Raw genomic sequence first — 18458 nt, 5'->3', positions numbered from 1 at the left:
TGGGATGATTTAGCTGAGGTTAGTCCTGCTTTGAGCAGGGGGTTGGACTTGGAAGGGACCTCAGGAGGTCATCTAATTCTATGATTCTCAGCAGAGCAGTAGGTAGACTGTGGGGATATTGTGACCTGCTGCCCTTTAACAGGTCCACCCTTAACATATTCACTGCAACATGATAGATCTGCAGCTATTGGCTTTTCTTTCCCCTCTGAACAGTTTTGGAGCAGTTTTTATCTTTACAATGCAGACTAATTTTTGTATTAATTCCAGTTCAATTGGGTCCTTTGGCTAGCATCTTTCTTGCCAGTTCAGAAGTCATTCTTCCAGTTTTGTTCCAGTTACAATTCTTTAGATTATTCCCCAGTCTTTCCAAAGCTGCTTTCCCAAGTGCTTTGAGGTGGCACAATGGCATCAGAATAGAGGACTTGAAATTATGACTAATACTTCAATGCAAGTAATTAAATTAATGGGAGGGGGGCAGGGGGAAGTTGAGGAATTTGAGCTAAGTGCCTTTAAAATATCCCAGTTGGACATATGATGCACCAAAATAAAAACAAAACAATCAAATTCACCAATAGCTACTAAATAATGATTCTGCATGAAGGGCTTCCACAATTTTTGGATAGTCAGTGTGTTCTATCTTTACCACTAAAGAAGGATTGGGGTTATAGAAGATTGATTAGAGACTGGAGGGAGCATGCCTATATGATTAGTTCACAGGAACTTTAGATACCAGGGAAAGGTATAAAAACCTAGATAGGCAGTCTGTCTCACTTCCCCCTTTCTTCTCCCAAATGACAAACCATGCCTAACCATGGAAATGTTTTATGAACAAATTGTTTAGACAATTTAGAAACTTGGTGGCTTATCATGTTAAAAGAACAGGAGAAAGATAGAATTACGTATTTTGTTGATGACAGGAGATTGTATTTTAAAATACAAAGCATCCCCTAGTAACAGCATGTCACAGTTCAGGGCAACTGCACCTCTATTTCCCTTCTCATGGTCCAGCAAGGGCACCCACTTTTAGGCTCATCAGCCATCACATCTCTTGGGCAGAGATCCACCTCTTTTTCTCCTGACTTGAAACAGTGTATTCTGGAAAGACTCCCGTCCACACTGTGAGTTGCCTAGGAAGCCAGATGGGCTAAACTGCCTGCATTTGCACTTTTACATTCCCCTCGGAGGCTATAAACAGCATAATTGCCCAGAGTTATAAAGTACCAGACAGTTTTTTCCAAGGAAACAGATTTATTCTGACGGTAAAAACATTAGAGAGAAAAACACATGAAAAACCATAAAAGAACCTACATGAATGCAAATAAGCTTATTCGAGATTATACTCAATTCCAAAAGGGCTCTGGCAAGTCTTTCAAACCCCAACCAAGTGTTTTTTTCTGGTTACAACAAGCACAGCTGTGAATATGAGTCTCTCCTTTATACAACTTGGTGTTTTGATCTTCAGGTTTTGGGAATAGGTTGTCGACAGACAATGGGGTTTCTCCTCAGGGCATAGTTTCAGAAGGTTGGGTCCAGAGATTTGAGTTTGCATTCACCTTCTTTCTAGCATTTCCTAGGAAACCCACTTAATTTTGTTTGTCCTAAGAGTTCCTTTTTGTCAGGCACATTGTTTAAAATAGTCCCTTTGAAGTTCATAACACTTTACAGGACTTATATTGGTCACATCTTTCCCTCCCTCCCCTCCCCCCCCCCCCCGCTAGAGAAATTGCATACAATCTCACAGTAAGACCTAAATTTTGCATTTCTAATACAAGGGACTCCCAAAGATACTGCACAAAATGACCATATTTGTCACAGAGCTCAGATCATGACATCATTCGATAAATCTTTCTTCACTATCACTAATACTAGTGAAGTAGGGATTGGAACAGTAAAGTGCCAAGAGCAGGTCTGTTGTTTCAAAGTTTTCCTGTCACAAGGGAAGAAAATGCTGCTGCTATATGATTATTTACAATATTAATTCACAGGGAGAAGGTGGTTATTTGAAGTGATCACATAGCTTTGTGGTTCTTTAAATTCTGAAACTCTGAAGAAAAATTAGATGTCTCTGACAAAATTGTTTCCTTCTTGGACTTACAAAGTATTTTTCTTCCACTTTATAACCTGTCACAGATTAGGCATCAAGGATCACCTCCCTCAGTGTAGCACTACTGGGAGGATACTGGAGCAGGAGACCTCCTTCTCTTTTTTTCATAAACTCAAGAATTAATGTTTAGTATTAATAGTATGCTTACATCGAACCATTAATTATCACTCCATATGATCCAAAAGTCTGTTATCCATCATAACAAAAGCTGAATTACTGTAGTGATCAATAAGAATGAAATTTCCAAACCTTCATAATCTGACATAAGGTCTTAACTTAGAAAAGAAATAGGGTGTTCCCCTATTTTGGCTGTAACTTCTGAATAACTTAGGGCCAGATCCTCAGGGTGGTATAAATCAGAGTAGTTTTGAAGTCATTGTTGCTCCTGTAGCATTACCTAGTTTTCCAAGACATACTAAGGCTATGTCTGTTCTACACACTTATGGTGACTCAAGTTACATCAGTGTGCAACTGCAGCAGTTAGTTCATCACTTCTGTGTGCTCATGGCTGGCTCCTTCTGTTGGCAGTGTGCGTACTCACTAGGAGGGCTTGTATTGATGCAGAGTGCCTTGCACCATGGGTAGGTGTCCCATTGTGCAGCTCGCCACTATCCAGCACGCTTTCTTTTGAGGCAATGCTCGGTGCGTCTGAAACAAGTCATGTAGGAGTGATGGGGAACATAGAGTCAACTTCCCAGTTTGCAATTCTCTATCCCATAATGTTATCTGTATCCTATCATTTTTGCGCCTTTTTTTCCTAAAATCCCACAAATCTGCATGGCCTTCGTTGCTGTCTGCCATCTGTGACAGAAGCATGGAGCCTGCACAGCTTTGTAGTATTGTCATGAGCATTACAAGCACAGGGCTCCTGATCCTGCAGTATTTGCAGAGCCGACAGAAGAACCAAATGAGTGAGGAACGTGACGATTCCTTGGATGACAGATTGCTGTGGGACATAGTGAGAACCAATTCAAGGTTGTTGAGAGCATTCACGGAGCAGCTGCAGATATTGGAGTGCTGCTTCTGCGCCCGAAAAACAAGCACTAACTGGTGGGATTGTATCATAATGAAGGTTTGGGATGAAAAGCAGTTGCTGCAGAACTTCCAGATACCCAAGGCCACATTTCTAGTTTTTGGTTGTTTAAAGGGACACTGGCATTGTTTGTTTTCATGATTGGACCTCAGCAAGGAAAATATCCCAATGGTTATAGCTGCCGACTGTGTCCTGCATAATATCTGTGATTCGAAGGGAGAAAAGTGTCTGCTAGAGTGGAGGACAGGGTAGAGAAGTTGTCTGCTGAATTTGAACAGCCAGATACAAGGAATATTAGAAGAGCTCAATGTGGAGTTATGTGGCTCATGGAGGCTTTAAGAGATCATTTTAATGTTGAGCCAGAGTAGTGTGGTAGTGGTGTAATGTGTTCTTTTGTGGCCTAGTAGGAATCATGCTATACATGTTGGAATATAACTTTGTCAATGCAGCTATTAATTTTGTTTGTGACTGATCCTGTGTCACATTGTGCAATAACAGGTAATCGATTGCTTTCAGAACTGCTGCACACTTGGCAGGATATGTTGCGAACTAATAAAGATGAATTATGTTCCAAATAATAGAAATTTATTCTGTAACAAAATCAGTGCAAAAAAACCCACATACAATTTTAAAACAAATGCATTAAAAACTTAATAAAACTTAATTAAGAGAACAGAACTTATGAAGGGAAAGAACATTCATGTCCATTTCAGCTACAGATGTACTAGCTGTGGCTTTCACAGGTCTATGTATGTGAAGCTGTGATTGTCTTTAATGTCCCCCAGGGTGGGATGATAGGGGTAATGCAACATCCCAATACCACATAGAGTGTTGAGGTGGGATATAGAGAGGTTCCAATATGCAGTTCTCAGTGGGCTGCAGAAGGAGACGAGCCCGGGTCTTTTGACCCTGCAGATCTACTGGAGTCTACAGCATCTGTGTTTGCTGCCTGAGAAGCCCCATTATATCCTGGCTTGCAGGATCTCATTGAACAAATCATCCTGAGTCCTCTTTGTTCTCCTTAGCTGAAGGCCGCAGTGGCAGTAGCTGCAGGTAAAACACACAGAGGTACCATTTTCAGCGCATTCACTATGGAAAGTGAAACTGAAGATGCTGGAGAAGGGAGTTGCTTGGTTGCATGATTCTATTAGTATAGGTCAATGACATGGAATACTGGCACTGTTTTCCATGTTTTGTGGTGATCTTAGCTGATATCTCATTTCTGAGGGTAACTGAACAGAGAGAGCACAGCTGCTTCTGGCGTCCTGATGCTACCCAGGCCTGTATGCTGCTAGCCTATTTACTGCAAAAGTGCCTGCTGAAGTTATCGTTGAGTGGCGTGGGAATGTCCTATCACCAAGGAAGAAACAATGCAGCCCTCCCTAGAAACCTTCAGGATGGGATTATGGAGTACCTCCATGAAAGTTTCATCAAGATCTCTCAGAAGGATCCAAGGGACATCCCTGTGTACATAAACAAACTGCTCCACATAGCCCACCTCACCTAATTCTAGAGTGTAATGAAAAGCAGATAGCAACTCTACCTGTCTTGGTTCTACAATTATCTCTTCTAACATGAAGAAATTAATGATAAATCAAAAGAGGTATCAAGCTACGTTGGGGGTGCCATCCCTGGAACTGAAATTTTATCTTCCCACTTATCTGAGGTTCCTTCGCCTGCATCAGGCTCGCTAATGTTCTATTGGCTGGACTGCGGTGGAGTCAAAACAGATGCTGGCTTGCTGTGCTGCTGGATTCCCCCAGTTGCCTGTTCCTCATTCTCCTCCTCTTTCCTTGTCCACCACCACCTCCTCCTTGCTGTTTACAGCAAGAGCATGTGACTCGGGCTCCTTGCAGCTAGCCATGGTACTGTTGTGGGTGGTGGGGTCTTTGCCAAGAATGGCATGCAACTCTTTGTAAAAAGTGGCATATCTGCAACTCAGCATTGGATCAATTGTTGGCCTCTCTGGCTTTCTGGTATGCCTGCTGTGGCTCCTTGGCTTCAGGTGACTATGCTGTTGGTCCCTGTTGTAACCTTTTTCCTGCATCACTATAGCAAACAGCTCATAGGGGTTGATGTTTCTGAGGCTAGATTGGAGCTGTGCGTACACAGCTGCTTCTTCCCACAGGCCCAGGAAATCCAATATCTCTTATCTATGACAAGCATGAGCGTGTCTGGATTGTGTAGCCAGCATGGTCAGCTGGGCTGTTGCACGTAACAGTGGAGATCTGATAGGTGTGCTCGCCAAGCCAGGCAATCATGAAAACGAATTTCAAAACTTCACAGGTCTTTGAAGCCCCACTTCCCTTTAGCATGACCCATGGGCAATGGAGTCCACAATGGTAACCAGAGCGATCGGTGTAGGGCATTGTGTAAAGCTGCTGGAGGACAGTTAGGGTCGACCTAAGTAATGCAGTGTCTACACTTGCACTGCTTTGATCTGAGTACATTGACTGTGGCTCAACACTGCTCAGGGAAGTGGTGTTACTATATTGGCATAATGGGGCACTTACAGAAGTGGGAGACCAATTTGAGCATAGATACAGGCACAACTAGGTCAACATAAACTGCCTTGTGTCCACCTAACTGTGTAGTGTGGACCAAGCCTTAAAAAGTTTTTAAGGGCCACCACTCTAAATGATGGCAGGATAGGGTCTCAGGATACAGTTCTAGTTATATATTTATTCTAACAAAAATAGTTAAGAAAAAAATGAAAGCTCATTAATGTTACAAAATAAATTTTACATAATTACTGATTTTTTTCTAAAATATTTTCTGTCCAATTAGATTCACATAGATATCCCACGTATGAATCCTGAAGCTTTACAACTTCAACCCAAAGTAACAGAGGTAAGAATTGTTGTCAAGTAATTAGCTGTTCGGATAATTAACTTAATAGCACTCTCAGACTGGCTATATTTGTATTAGTAATTACATTATTCATATGATTGCCAACTTGACTTGAGAACAATGTTAGAAAAGCAAATAATCAAGATAGAGATAAGATATAGTTGCAACCTGAGAAGAATATTGGAAAAAGGTGAGAATGCAAGTGAAAGATCAAAGGGATGAATGGGGTCACCTGGACTGAGCCCCAATATATCTGAGTTTTTCCATTTGCTGTTTTTGATAAGACAATTTTTGTTGACCATCTGTGGTCACTTTATTAAATGCATCTTTTCTCATAACCCATATATTCCATGCTGCCCAAGATTACGCTAAATGACTTTGTCTGATAGCATAGTCTGTAATGGCATTTGTATGGCAAATTATTTTTTATGTTTTTTCTGACTAATTTTTTTATTCCGTTCTTGTGCATGATTGCTGTTCCTCCTGTTTGGTGAATTTTGGTTTTGGCTTCTTTTAGTTAATGTATCTTAGTAGTTAGTAATCTTTTTTCCCCCCCAGTTCTTTAAAGCTGTTCTGTCTTTACTATTTAAATACTATATTCAGACATAGTAAAGAAACGTTAAAGAAAGTACTTACAAATATTCCATTAAAAATGTAAAATAGATTTCTACAAATGAGGTCTAAACACTTGGTTTTTCTTCACTGTTAAACTCTTTTCAGTGGCCATTTGTAGGTTATAAATGTTAGCATGGAATATAAGTATTCCTTCAAACTGTTTAAAATCTTTACAGTGGTCATCTTTGGCCTAAATATTAGTATTGTACTCTAAAAATTGACTGCAAAAATGGCACCTTTTTACTCAACGAGTCTGCTTCTTGTGTATAATGAAAACCAGTTCTATTTCCTTTAGTGAAAAAAATGTATTTGTTCTTTTTATTCTAGTTAGCACTGAAAAAAGCCAATAATGAGTGAGCTGAATTCTTTTCTTGCACAGCATCATCAATAGAACTGTCTACTAATGACTATTGGTCGCATCCGTACAATTGCTCTGAGTGCTTAGTCTGAAGACGATGGGGTTACACAGGTTGTAGTAGAGGGCTTAATTTGATCAGGAGAGCCTCTGTTACTAATGGCAATATGTGAGGGAAGGCATTCAGTTTGTCTTTGAGTCCAAGTTGGATTAGCATGTCTGATGGTTTAAAAACAAGCGAAGAAACACAGTGAACTCTTCTCAGCGCCATCTCCTGCCCCTCCCCCAAATTCGCCATACTTTCCAAAATAAAATTTATAATTCCAAGTATCTTTTTACATGTAAACTGAACACATTTGCTATGGAGTGGCTACAATGTCAATTAGTCATGTTTCAAAGTACGAGCATTCTTTACTGTGTGACATCATTCACGTTTTGGTGAAAAAAGTTTTAAGGCAAGAAATTACATGTGAAAACTTGGAACCTTACCATGCCCACTTGTTTCTATAACTTCTGGTACACTGAGACCTGGATGACATCTAACTCTCTTAAGAACTTGTTTTGATTCCAATTAAAACAAAGTAATTTTTATAGCTGCTATATCTGTCATTGGGATGTCATCTGTGCCTGGGATGGATCACAGCTGAGATATCTAAATTCAGGACAGACTCAGAAAATAGGGCAGACATCTCAAACTCTATCATTTGGTAATATCCTCTGTGAAGAGAAGATGAGGAGGGGCAAAGAAGAGTAGTAAAACAAAACAGGGAACATAGGATAAAGACAGGCTATTGCCAAAGAGAGGAGCAAGAACTTTAAGATTTACAATGGCGATGAAAGAAAACGAATAAACGCTCAAAGAAAGAGTTCTTGGGAAGGGATGGGGACAGATTAAAAATACACAAAAGGTTGTGCAATAGACAGTGGGGTAGAGAGAGGTAAATATTAAACATTTGTACTATCCCTACACTATCTGCAGTGCTGTTTCCAGAGAGAGGAATGGAAAAGAGCAGGTTTATGAGATCAAATATTGAAAAGATTTTTTATTGTAAATGATCTCATAGGCTTTTTTATTTAACTTATTACAGTTTTGTAACACTTGGATCATTTTATTTCAGAGAAGAAACTGAGGTATGAAAAATTATCTTATCTGTTACCCTGCCAGCCCAGGATTGCTCCTTATATTTTATGTGCCTATCACGTAGGCCCTGATCCAGTAAAACACTGAATTAGGTATGCCACTGTAAGCATGTGTGTGATCTCATTGAAGTTAGCGGAGCTATGTCACATGCTGGATCAGAAACTTAAAGGTTTTGAAAGTATTCTTTTCTACAATAATGTTGGATGTTTGCAGGGTCACATGTAAAAATAATTATCATGGTTTCATCTTAAATATAGAATTATCTTAAACATTAGTATAGCCATTGGAATCAATTACAGCAGTTCAAGATCTGTTTTAGAAACACAGCTACAAGATTTTGATTTGGCAAAACTGTTTTGGAAGGGAAAGAAAAACCCCTTAACACAATTCAAATTAAAATGTTTTATGAACTAAGTCATCTACTGTCTAGCAAATCTCCTCCTGTTCAATGATTTGAGGATAAGATAGTAATCAATGTAAATTTACATAATTCTGATGAGATGGGTGAACTGTTGATACGTTCCTATTTCCTAACAAATGAAATACTTGAAGTGTAAATTATAAACTGAACAGGAAATCATTTCATGTTATAAAAGTGTACTACATTATTAATACAGTCATGTAAATCTGAAAAGAACAGGTGCTCTGGTTTCTTAAACCAATATTTTTCCAGTTTTAGAATTTGTGGTACTACGTGGTAGATAGTTTATAGTCTGGTATCTTGACTTGTAGTACTTAATTTTTGTGATTTTTTTTTTCATAAGTTATATAATTCAAGTGAGGAATCATTTTTAATAATTTATATCATTTGACTCTCTCCTCACATTGTAACAGTGTGAGCTTTTAACAAATTTCATCTGAGTTGGCATAAGTTTTCTACTTGCATTCAAAGGTGGTAATTGCATGGTGCAATAAAACTTAATTTTTAAAGCATCTACCATGCCAACTGTATTTCAAAATAGAGATTAAATACTTAGTCGTCTTTGAAATAGAGCTAGAATCAAAGTGCATTAACCAATTGTTAATGTGCATCAGCAGGGTCCACATGGATAGCTATTTCGCTGCAGGCTAGTAAGGAGTAGATTGACATACCAGCTTGCCACAAATTAAATGTCTCTGTAGACAAGCCCTTGGATGTAATTCTGTATAGGTTCTTATACCTCGGCCATCGTTGTCATATCTGAGTGCCTTCTAATAGTGCATTAAATGACGTAACTAATATCTGTCATGTATAGGTCCATCTCATACTCTTTCCGGGAAGATCATGTGTGCTATATGTTTCATTTTGGTAGAGTTTTTTTTTAAATGTACATGCAGCTGTGTGTATTAGAGAAGCCTTAGAGAGATCAAAAAAGGTGTTGAAGTTGGTGATGATCTTTATTTCCTGTGAGAATGTGTTCCACAGTCTTGGACTGGCCCCCCCAAAAGGCTCTGCCTCCTGCACAGGTCAGCTTTATCCTTGTGGTGCAGCATTAAGAAAGCACTAAAGTTGAAGAGAATGAGGAAGAGGGTAGGGAAAAACAATTAGCAGAAAAAAAAGTCACTATTAAATGTATGAGAGCAGTGTCCGTACTTTATCCAACAATGAACAAGTATTGAAATCAGTTGATGATACTGTTGCATAAAAAATGATTATAGAGAGGAGAAAACTACTCTCGAGCATTTTTATGAGAAAAGGAACGTTTGTGGTGGACCAAGTGTTTGGGTCAAGGGAAGGTGAAAAAAAATTAAACTATTAATGTCAAAATTAAATTGTTACAAAGATTTGTTTTGACTCTAAGTTAAAGATTTTGTAGCTTTTTGTGTAATGCAGACAATCAAATTACAGTATAAATATTATCTACTGCATGATCAAAATATTATGCTCTATATTTCGATCAAGATGAACTCCACCTTAAAGGAATAAAGGTAAATTTAACTATTAATTATTGTAGTTTGCACACACATTTGGTTTTTTTACTGAGAGCTACAAAAGCCCAAATGATATAGTTAACTTTTTTTTTTTTTTTAAAAACATATTTTTAGGGAAAAACATTAAAGGGACACTGTGATGTAGTTGCACCCTTGAGGTGCAGCCTGGAAGCTGTGGAACCACTGTGTCCTCCCTTAACTATCCAGTTATGTTTGGCTCCCAGAAATGCTTTGCTGGTGACAAACAGCAAGCCCTTCTGGACCTTGTTCTCACCCAACACAACAGCAAGTGGAAGAGCACACCCAACTGAGTTACCTGGCTGCTTTCCAGCCACTCTCAAACCATCAGTGAATAGAAGGGCCCCAGCCAGTTCGCTCCAGCTCTCTGTTCGCACCCTGAAGTTGCCCCATCCTGCCCTAGTTAGAAGCCTAACCAGGATACGTTTATTAACTAGTCCAGGTCCCCCCCATCTCTCCGCCCCCAAATGTGGGGAGGATATACACCAGCTTTTGTTAACTGTGCGAAGATTTACCAAGCACTTCAATCAGACACCGTGTTTTAGGCAAAATTATAAAACAGATTTATTAATGACAGAAAAATAGATTTTAAGTGATTATAAATAGTTGGCTTAAAGGATCAGAGGTAGTTACTAAAAAAATAAAAATAAGTTTGCAGCCTAAATTCAATTAGTACTGAACAGGATTTGAGTTAGCAATGTATCACCCTTGTTAGCTGGTACAATGCAGGCTGGACTGCTTTCCCTGCCATTGGCTACCCTTCCCTCCTTCAAAAGTCCTTTTGTCTTCCAAATGTTCCTTCAGGTGTTGAGCTGTAGGGGAGTGAAGCCAAGTGATGATAAATGTTGATGTTCAAATGTTCAGTGTTGATAAATGCAAAGTAATGCACATCGGAAAACATAACCCAACTATACATAAAAAATCATGGGGTCTAAGTTAGCTGTTACCACTCAAGAAAGAGAACTGAAAACATCCACTCAATATGCAGCGCCAGTCAAAAAAGCTAACAATGTTGGGAATCATTAGAAAAGAATAGGGAGACAGAAAAATATCATATTGCCTCTTCATAAATCTGTGGTACACCCACATCTTGAATACTGTGTGCAGATCTGGTCACCTCATCTCAAAAAAGATATATTGGAATTGGAAAAGGTACAGAAAAGAGCAACTAAAATGATTAGAGGTATGGAAAAACTTCCATATGAGGAGAGATTAATAAGACTTGAACTTTTCAGCTTGAAAAAGAGATGACTAAGGGGGGGTAACATGATAGAGGTCTATAAAATCATGCCTGGTGTGGAGAAAGTAAAAAGGGAAGTTTTATTTACTTCTCATAGCACAAAAACTGGGGGTCCCAAGTGAAATTAATAGGCAGTAAGTTTAAAATGAACAAAAGGAGGTATTCACACAATGCACAGTCAATCTATGGAACTCCTTGCCAGAGGATGTTGTGAAGGCCAAGACTATAACAGGGTTAAAAAAAGAACTAGATAAGTTCATGGAGGATGAGTCCATCAGTGACTATTAGTCAGATAGGCAGGGATTGCTGTTTTGCCAGAGGCTGGATCACCTGTTCTGTTCATTCCCTCTGAAGCACCTGGCATTGGCCACTATTGGAAGACAGGATACTGGGTTAGATGGACCATTGATTTGACTTAGTATGGCCATTCTTAAGTTTTTATGATGTCACTTCCACCTTTTTATAACCTCTTCCAGCTCTCTGGAACAATTGATGGTAGCTCAACTGGGTAGGAGCTAAACTAGGTAGGAGCTCAGGTAACTTTTTATCTTTTTGGTAGTGTTTGATACTGTAAAGGAAATAAAATATTCCGGAAAAGACTATGAAAGTAACACTTCAAATAGTAATGAAATGAGACATCTACTCCGTGGAATGGGGTCCATTCTCCACTGTATTACCCTTGTAGTTGTAAAGTCATGGGGAAGTGGAAGTCTCTGAGATTTAAGAATACAATTTCATCTTCAGCGTACTTTGTTGTACGTAAAGTAAAAGATGACTCACTACTGTTCGGAGATCTGTGATGCCTGGCACATTATTAATTTACTTTTCTAGATTTTTATTTTTTCCAGATGTCAAAAAGTGTTGAAATACAAATTTACATAATAGATTGTAACAACATAACTATTCTGTTACCATGGATTTCTGATATAGAATAATACACCTGGATACATTAGTATTAAATGGATATTGATAATTAATCAAGATACGACATTTGTACTGTCTAGTTTTTCTAACAGAATAATTTTTTAATCTGCACAGTGTGCATCAGAAAAGAGGCTAACGTTTTGTTTTTAAAAGTGGAGCGTTTTGAGTTATAAAAAGTCAATCAGCATTTTTTGTTGCGTTCCTATTATCTTTGTGTGGCCAAGGAGTTTTTTATGTGAATTTATAAAATAAATTAATGTAAAAAGGATTGTTCCTAGGCTATTGCTTATTAGCAGTCTTAGCCTAGAGGGAATTTTTATAGCTGAGTTATAACCTTTGAAATTAGGATGGTGTAATGAAAATGCTGACAGACTCAACTGTAGCACTAGTGAGTGCTGCCAGAATAAAACATTTTAATAATTATTGTTTAGTAGAAATTACCATAAAGAGGAGAGACATCTTGTAGGTTAAAATGGATACAACTTTTAATTAATACAGTTTTGCCAACTAAAGCATGAAAATCATGTAAATCAACAGAACTTTAATAGGTTCTGCTAACCAGTAAGGATTCATTGTTAAAAGCAATTTCAGATTCTTTTGTGTGTTCATTAAACACATGGAGAATTATTTTGGGCTTTTCCTCTTGATTGTCCTTTGGCAGATAACATCATTGCTTAAACAGACAGCGCACACATTTAAATATGAGTTAATGTACTGTAACTGAGATCTTTTTTCAGTGTAGTCATGGTTGTGTTGGTCCCAGGTTATGAGAGAGAGAAGGTAGAGAAAGTAATATCTTTTATTGGACCAACTTCTGTTGGTGGAAGATAGTCTTTCAGACTTCAACAGAGTTCTTTTTCAGGTCTGTGGAAGGTAATCAGAGTGCCTGAGCTAAATACAAATTGGAAAAGATTAAGCATAAGGGGTTCACACATGCTGTAGGAGACCAATTAAAATGAAGTGGGTAACAGGATTAGCAGGAAGTGAGGTGTGTTACGAATTGTTGTAATGAGCTATAAAAACAGTGTCTTTGAGTCCATGGTTTTTAGTGTCTATCAGAGTTATGAATTTAAGTTCCCAGTATTGCCTTTTGAAGGTGTGCAGATTTCCTTTGAAGACTAGGACTGATAGATCAAATATAGAGTGACTGCTTTGTGAGAGTATTTGCCAATATGGTATTTTGTCTTTCATTTTTCTGTTAGAATTCATTCGAGAGCATGATGATTATCAGGGTTTTATATGCATAATTGAAACATTTGGTGCACTGGATGAGGTACACCAGATGTTGTGATTATAGGCATGTGTAGGACACATGAATCTTGAAGTGTGTTGTGTGGATATTGATCATTGTAGCAGTGGAGATATATCTGCAAGTTTTGCATTTGTTGTGCTAGCAAGATTCTGTGCCACTTTGAGTTTGTGTGTTCTGGTCCCCCGTGGTGATGAGATCGGGTGGGTTGTTTGAAGGCCAGAAGAGGAGGCACATTTTTTTTCAGAATAGGGTCCCCATTGAGTATGAGCTGTAATTGTTAGATATACCCCCATATGAGTTCCAGTGTTCATTGGTAGGTGACATCTAGCAGTGTGCGGTCATTGAGTTTCTTCTCCCCTGGGTATTTAAGTGATCCGTACCAAAATGTGATCTATTTCTGTCATGCTTTAAACCTCCTATGCTAACTTAAGGACACTCGATCAGAGAAGTAAATTGGATTATGGAAAGGACCACCCAGGTACCTGAAAGAACCTACTTCAATACAGGGGTGAAAAAACATACGTTCCAGTTACCATAATCTGTCCCAATTTGTGTTTAGCCCAGATACTCTGGTTACCTTCCCCAGACCTGAAAAAGAGCACTGAAGCTCAAAAGCTTACACCTTTGTCCAACAGAAGTTGGTCCAATCAAGTATTTTACCTCACTTATTTTACCTTTGTTTCAATGAATTCTTTTATTTGGAAAATTAGTATTTACATTTTCTAATAATTATTTAAACTTTCAGCCATTTTTTTTCTCTTGCTTGTATAGATTCCTCTTTCTTACTAAACTTACTATTTGTTGCAAAATTGGAGGGACACATTTGAAATTCACATTTCTATATGAAAATATTGTACCAACTATTGTTACAAGTAAGATGTGAAATTATTGGAGCTGGAAGAGATTAGGCAAATTCTTTTTTTTCCCTGATTTTCAATTTCAATTGTGTATTTGGCAGCACTTTATGTATAGGCATTTTCACTGGTTGTTGTTGATGTATACCATTCCTTAGGGCTGTCAAAGGGGGGTTTACTAGAGCTAGTTGGAAATCTTTCAATAAAATGTCTTTTGTAAGCAAACATGAATTTTTGACCAGGCACAGGGACTTAAGAGAAACTCCTCTCCCCCGTGATTTTTCCCCTGTGTTTGATTCTTGAGGAGCAAATTAGCAAACACAAAACTTAGCAAACATACAGTACCTCTCATTTTATGTTTGCAAGCATGTGTAAACATCAGCTATTTGAATCTTGGGATAACATAAAAGTGAGAAAAACTGATCTGGTTGTTAAACTTGTACATTAAAACTGGGTGAAAGTTTTTTCAATTAAAAATAGCCTTTTTTCAAAATAAAAAGCTTTTGTGAATGAGACAGTTCTTTAATTTAAATTAGTAATAATAAATACTCCTATACAATCTCTCCTGAGTTATGTATGGAGGAACATCCTGTACTTTTACCTTGTCAAACAGAAAAACTTGGTAACTGAATTATTGCAAGAAGAAAGGGAAAAAAAGAGTGGAGTCGTTAAACTAGGGTGAAGTGACTGAGTGAGAGGAGCCGGATTGGAACAAACAACTAGTCTGCAGTCAGGAAAGAATATTTAGAATACAAAAGCTGTAGAAAGAGTTCTGATGACATCATCTGTGTCCAAAAATGAATGCTGCAATTGCTTTTGTGTCTGCTCCCAAGCTGGCTCCCCACTGGATCTCTTATTTCTTATCCATATTCGTAATTGTATTTTCAGCAATCAAAGGCTATAGATTAAGGAAAAGTAACCTCCTGGGCACTTGGTGAAAGTAAACATGGAATATTTGTTCCTTTCTAATCAGTTTTATATATTTACTTTTACCGGAAATTATCATGTGAAGGTTCTGCAAGCTAAAGTGGGAATTAAAATAGAAAATTGAAGGGTGGGGGAGTAGAAAATCAACCAAGGCCCATAAGGAAGGGAGCAAGGTTAGATACCCTTGCTCCTAACTGTGGGACCTCTGCCAGAGTTCCTACAGTTGTCTGTCAACGCATCCATGATTAACACCTTATTTGAGGGATTAATAACTGTTATAGGCATGGTTTAAATTAATTTTGTTAGTCATGATGGCTATTCTTTCTCTGTGTTAAATATTTAATTGGGTTTTAACACAATGGATTGTAAAGGCTTCTTCAGAGACTTTAGTCTATCAGTGATCCCCAAACATTTTACCCAATGCCCTTCCATCCTCCCACAGCTGGGACTGGGGGCCCAGGCAGGCGCTGAGGCTGCATGCAACAACGGGGCCGAGGCCGCCGTTGTGGGGAAGGGGAGCAGAGCAGAGCTTGGGACAGAGTGGGGCTGGGTGGCGCTCTTTCCCTGACCCCCTGTGAGGACTGACCCGGGCCGTGCTGTCCTCCCCCACCCCTAAAGTGTTCCTCTGCGTCCCCCACATGTCTGTCTGTGTGTGTTTCTCTGGTCTATCATGTATATGCAGAGTGTATGAGAAAATTGAGTTCGGAGGAACTTTGGATATCATGGGGCAAGAATTTTATTTTTATTTTTCACCCTTTATTTTTAATACTAGTAAATACAAAAAGAAACTATATGATGAAAATCTATTGAAAATTATTCAAGGCCTGAATTCTTTTAATGTGATTACAACAAGGAAATTCAAAATTAATGTTTAGGATCATTGAATGTTCTCCATTGGATACATGCATATAGTTCTCATTAATACTAATAAATTAAACTCGTATCAAGAGAAGACTAGGCAGGTTATGAGCAAATCTCACCAGGTTCAGTATTTAATTTCAGATAAGTACCCCCAAGTTTGATTGTCTGGATTGATCAGGCTGGAAATCTCCCATCTGGTTAATCAGGAGTCTTGTAAAAACAGATCCATGGTGACTAGTGTGATGCTTGCTCTTGGTGTGCCCAGACTTTGAGTCATCTTGTTCACCCTTCTTGCTTTAGTGAGGGAGAGACTTGCTGATGCTTAACTGCATGTCAGCTCCCTGATGGTGCCAGTGTTTTAGCCATCCAAACAATCTCCTCAGAGCTCTGCCAGCCCTTCCTTTGCATTGAGGTTAACAAAAGGTACACGCCAATCCCCAAGCCCCTCTGAAAGCATCTTCCTGTAGTATTCAGCCCGTCACTGGACTTTGACCGTAATTACCAGGTCCGCTCTTCCCAAGGAAACAGTACACACAGCTTGACTGGTACAACTGAGGACTGGGTCCTTTATAACACCACAGCATGGAGATATATTTATAGTGAAACAATCAGAAGTTTTATTAAAGGTAAAGTTTTAAGAGAGATTGAATAAGGATAATGGAAACAGAAATGGTTACAGGTAAAACAAAATCTACAACAGGCTTCTTAGAGCCTAAATTCAGCTTCAACAGATTGAAATCCTTGTCTAAAGTAGCTTCTTACCTAAAGTAATCTCCTAGCATCACCAACCCAATAACAGTCTATCTGATGGCTAGGACTGACTGTTATTGGGTGATGGATAAAGATGTCCTTTTGCCTTCCCCTTGTAATTGTCCCCAGAGTCAGTAAAATCCCCTAATGATTAATGTACATTTGACAGAGATACATATCTTATCTCTTGTATGGAAGAAACCTGTTTGTCAGCTTTATCTGGAATATAGGTTTTAAAACATATGTCTAGTACATATACATAGCTTCTTAAATATCATCCATCCATACATAATCCAATAATTATGAATATCTCACACAATAGTCTTTATAGATAAATACTATGACAGCAGTGTGCTAGATATAGTGAGTTTGTCAGGCCTAATGGAAGTTGTTACAGAACAGTGAACCCTCTGCCAGGTGACATTGAGGGGTTCTTAGGTTCACAATTAATACTACATAGAGACTTGCATCAAACAGCCTTTCTAGTAGCATTTTGGGCACTCCTGATTTTATCCGGAAACTGGAAATTGAGTTTTATGAAAATGGAAAAGAAAAAACATTACACAGTTTTTAAAACTCAAATGTGACTTGGTTTGGTTCTCATATTATCCACGTGCATTCATCTGGATGTAGTTCTGTCTTCCTTGTAATATGCTTAATTATGGGGGTATACTTGTCACACAATTCATTTGAAATTTCAGCTGTTAAGGCTTTGATGAGCTTTCTAAGTGCTCTAAAATTCATATGTATGCACACACTGTATTAAATTGTGCATTGCTAAGGTGGGGTTCGTAGTGCAAATTTGGAGTCATTTGAGCATTTTATTTGAATATTTTCCCCATTTTTGTACCTTATTTTGATCCACATTTATTGCTCAAACTATTGCACTGACTCCACCGCCAGCACCTCTCCTGCCTCACCCCCAAAACACACAAACTGATATTGCCTGAACATGATATTTGATAGTGTCTGGCACCCAGAAAGCACTTGTTGTTGTTAAGGGACTGAATTGGATCTATAAACTGTTACATACCTGGGGTCTGCATTAGGGGAAATAACTTGTGCATATACTGAAACTGCTGCGTTGTGGCAAGCAAGAGTGTACAGAGGCTTGCCTGATGTCTATCACTGGGTGCCTCAGAGCAATATGCTGTAGATATTAAAACCAAGCATTATCTAAGGACCTGTGAATTCAAGTCTTCCCCTTGGTAGATTTGAGTGTCTGCTGTGCATATTACTGCTCTACCCCTGCATTCTGCTTCAGGTTAGAGGCCACACAGGTGTCTTCTTTTGGAAGTTTTGCTTCAAGGGCAGAACTTTTTGTTTCTTAGATACAGCCCACCAATGAAGACCTGATTTTTACAGTCAAAGTGATCTAAAACCAACGTCCATAGTGGGGGAGACTATCTTGAAACGTAGCATATTATACCAGGCACTCAGGGACTTAACATTTATATCAACCTAGCTTTGTTGCTCAGGGCTGTGAAAAATTCTCCCCAGGAGCGCTGTAGTTAAGCTGACCTAATCATCAGTGTAGATGCAGCGAGGTGTACAGAAGAATTCTTCTGTTGACCTAGCTGCTGCTGCTCAGGGAGATGGATTAACAACAATGATGGAAAAAAT

General features: G+C 38.6%; 1 protein-coding gene across 7 annotated transcripts in view; it reads left to right on the top strand.

Annotated features, from left to right (window-relative positions):
• Positions 1–18458, top strand: part of TBC1D22A (TBC1 domain family member 22A) — a 422295-nt gene that overhangs the window by 77437 nt on the left and 326400 nt on the right. For all 7 annotated transcript variants that reach the window (XM_067564390.1, XM_067564388.1, XM_067564386.1 and 4 more), the window contains one exon: positions 5925–5987. In XM_067564390.1, coding sequence (XP_067420491.1) covers positions 5925–5987 — 63 coding nt within the window. The remainder of the gene's footprint in view (positions 1–5924; positions 5988–18458) is intronic.

The sequence above is a fragment of the Emydura macquarii genome, unplaced genomic scaffold, assembly GCF_026122565.2.
Source record: "Emydura macquarii macquarii isolate MOO-44397 ecotype Brisbane River unplaced genomic scaffold, CSIRO-AGI_Emac_v2 contig_2636, whole genome shotgun sequence".
Taxonomy (NCBI): domain Eukaryota; kingdom Metazoa; phylum Chordata; order Testudines; family Chelidae; genus Emydura; species Emydura macquarii.
The sequence above is the reverse complement of the archived record's forward strand: the minus strand, read 5'-3'. Positions and strand labels throughout refer to the sequence as shown.